Consider the following 2045-nt stretch of genomic DNA (forward strand, 5'->3'; position numbering starts at 1 on the left):
TCCTCAGTTGAACAGGCTTCCTCAGGGGGTGGTGGGCTCTCCTTCTTTGGAGGTTTTCAAACAAAGGCTAGATGGCCATCTGACAGCAATGCTGATTCTGTGAACTTAGGCAGATCATGAGAGGGAGGGCAGGGAGGGTTGCAGCCTCAGTGCTTAGTTCTTGTGGCCCCTTCTTACACGCACAGGGAAATGCCGATCGCCACTTTGGGGTCAGGAAGCCATTTTTCTCCAGGTCAGTAGGTCTGGAGATCCTGGAGGTTTGTTGTCATCTTTTGGGCATGGACCAGGAGTCACTGTGGGTGTGGGGGGGAGGTATTTGTGAATTTCCTGCATTGTGCAGGGTGTTGGACTAGATGACCCTGGAGGTCCCTTCCAACTCTATAATTTTCTGATTCTATCCACTGGGGGGGGCAATACAGATGACTGCAGCAGAATTGGGAAGTGAAAAATTACTGTTTACACAGCATAGCTTCACTTCATAGCTTCACTTGCCTTGCATGGCATCCCAGCTAGGGTTTTCAGACTTTGTAAACTCTGTCATATTTCTAAATTAATCTTATCATGGAATCATAGAATCATAGAGTTGGAAGGGACTTCCAGGGTCATCTAATCCAACCCCCTGCATAATGCAGGAAATTCATAAATACTTCCCCCCCCCAGTGACCCCTGCTCTATGCTCAAAAGAGGGCAAAACCCCCCACAACCCCCCCCAGAATCTCCAGCCAAAGTGGCCTGGAGAAAAATTGCTTCCTGACCCCAAAATGGCGACCAGCGTTTCCCTGGGCGTGTAAGAAAGGGCCCCGAGAACTAAGCACTGATGCAACCTTGTTTGCCCTCCTTCTCATGATCTGCCCAAGTTCACAGAATCCGCATTGCTGTCAGATGGCCATCTAGCCTCTGTTTGGAAACCTCCCAAGAAGGAGAGCCCACCACCTCCCGAGGAAGCCTGTTCCACCGAGGAACAGCTCGAACTGTCAGGAAGTCCTTCCTAATGTTTAACTGAGAAAACGTTTGATTTACTTTCAACCCGTTGGTTCTGGCCTGACCTTCTGGGGCATATGATCCCATCCGTTTGTTTTTGGGAGGGTATTGATCTAGAACTTTGCATTTTAAACATTTCATGTGCCATAAAGTTCTCCAGTTCTATTTGCAAGACTCAAAATGGGCCTTCTCATTTTAACTGAAATTCTCCTCTGTCTGAGAGCTAGACTGCTCTTTCTGTGGCACTGGTGATCACAACAAAGCCACAGTTTGAATTTTTTTTCCCCTGGAGAGAAAGAAGCTTTTCCCCAGAAGAATATGTATTAGTGTGAGTGATAAACATACTAATTTTTCCTTTTTCCTTTCCTCTTTTTACAAAAGATGCAAGTGATCAGAGAGAGGACATCTATATTGGAAACCACATTCCTTGTTCAGAAACCTTCAATGGCTATTGCATCCATGGGAAATGTGAATTCACTTATTCTACACAGAAAGCTTCCTGCCGGTAAGTCAGTGAATGCACAAAAGCATCATTTGGGAAGTGTAGGGGTTTTTTATCTCCTATTGCATTGATCGTTTTCGTTGACTTGAATTTTTTGTTGTAATTTCACTGTTGTAGTGAAACACTGTTGGTAAAATGTTGAGAAGACTCCTGTTTCTAGGAATCTTTCTTGACATAAGAGAACATAATAACATAAGAGAAGCCAATGTTGGATCAGGACAATGGCCCATCCAGTCCAACACTCTCTCACACAGTGGCCAAAAATACCAGGTGCTATCAGGAGGTCCAGCAGTGGGTCCGGGACACTAGAAGCCCTCCCACTGTTGCCCCCCCCCCAGCACCAAGAAGACAGTGCATCCCTTGCCTTGTGGCTAATACCTTGTGGTTAATAGCCACTGATGGACCTCTGCTCCATATAAGAACATGAGAGAAGCCAATGTTGGATCAGGACAATGGCCCATCCAGTCCAACACTCTCTCACACAGTGGCCAAAAATACCAGGTGCTATCAGGAGGTCCAGCAGTGGGGCCAGGACACTAGAAGCCCTCGCACTGTTGTCTCC

General features: G+C 46.6%; 1 protein-coding gene across 1 annotated transcript in view; it reads left to right on the plus strand.

Annotated features, from left to right (window-relative positions):
- Positions 1–2045, plus strand: part of LOC107117787 (tomoregulin-1-like) — a gene marked incomplete at its 5' end in the record, with an annotated part of 22367 nt that overhangs the window by 15037 nt on the left and 5285 nt on the right. The window contains one exon of the mRNA XM_015419953.1: positions 1363–1486. Coding sequence (XP_015275439.1) covers positions 1363–1486 — 124 coding nt within the window. The remainder of the gene's footprint in view (positions 1–1362; positions 1487–2045) is intronic.

The sequence above is a fragment of the Gekko japonicus genome, unplaced genomic scaffold (assembly GCF_001447785.1).
Source record: "Gekko japonicus isolate JY-2015 unplaced genomic scaffold, Gekko_japonicus_V1.1 scaffold4163, whole genome shotgun sequence".
NCBI classification, from domain to species: domain Eukaryota; kingdom Metazoa; phylum Chordata; class Lepidosauria; order Squamata; family Gekkonidae; genus Gekko; species Gekko japonicus.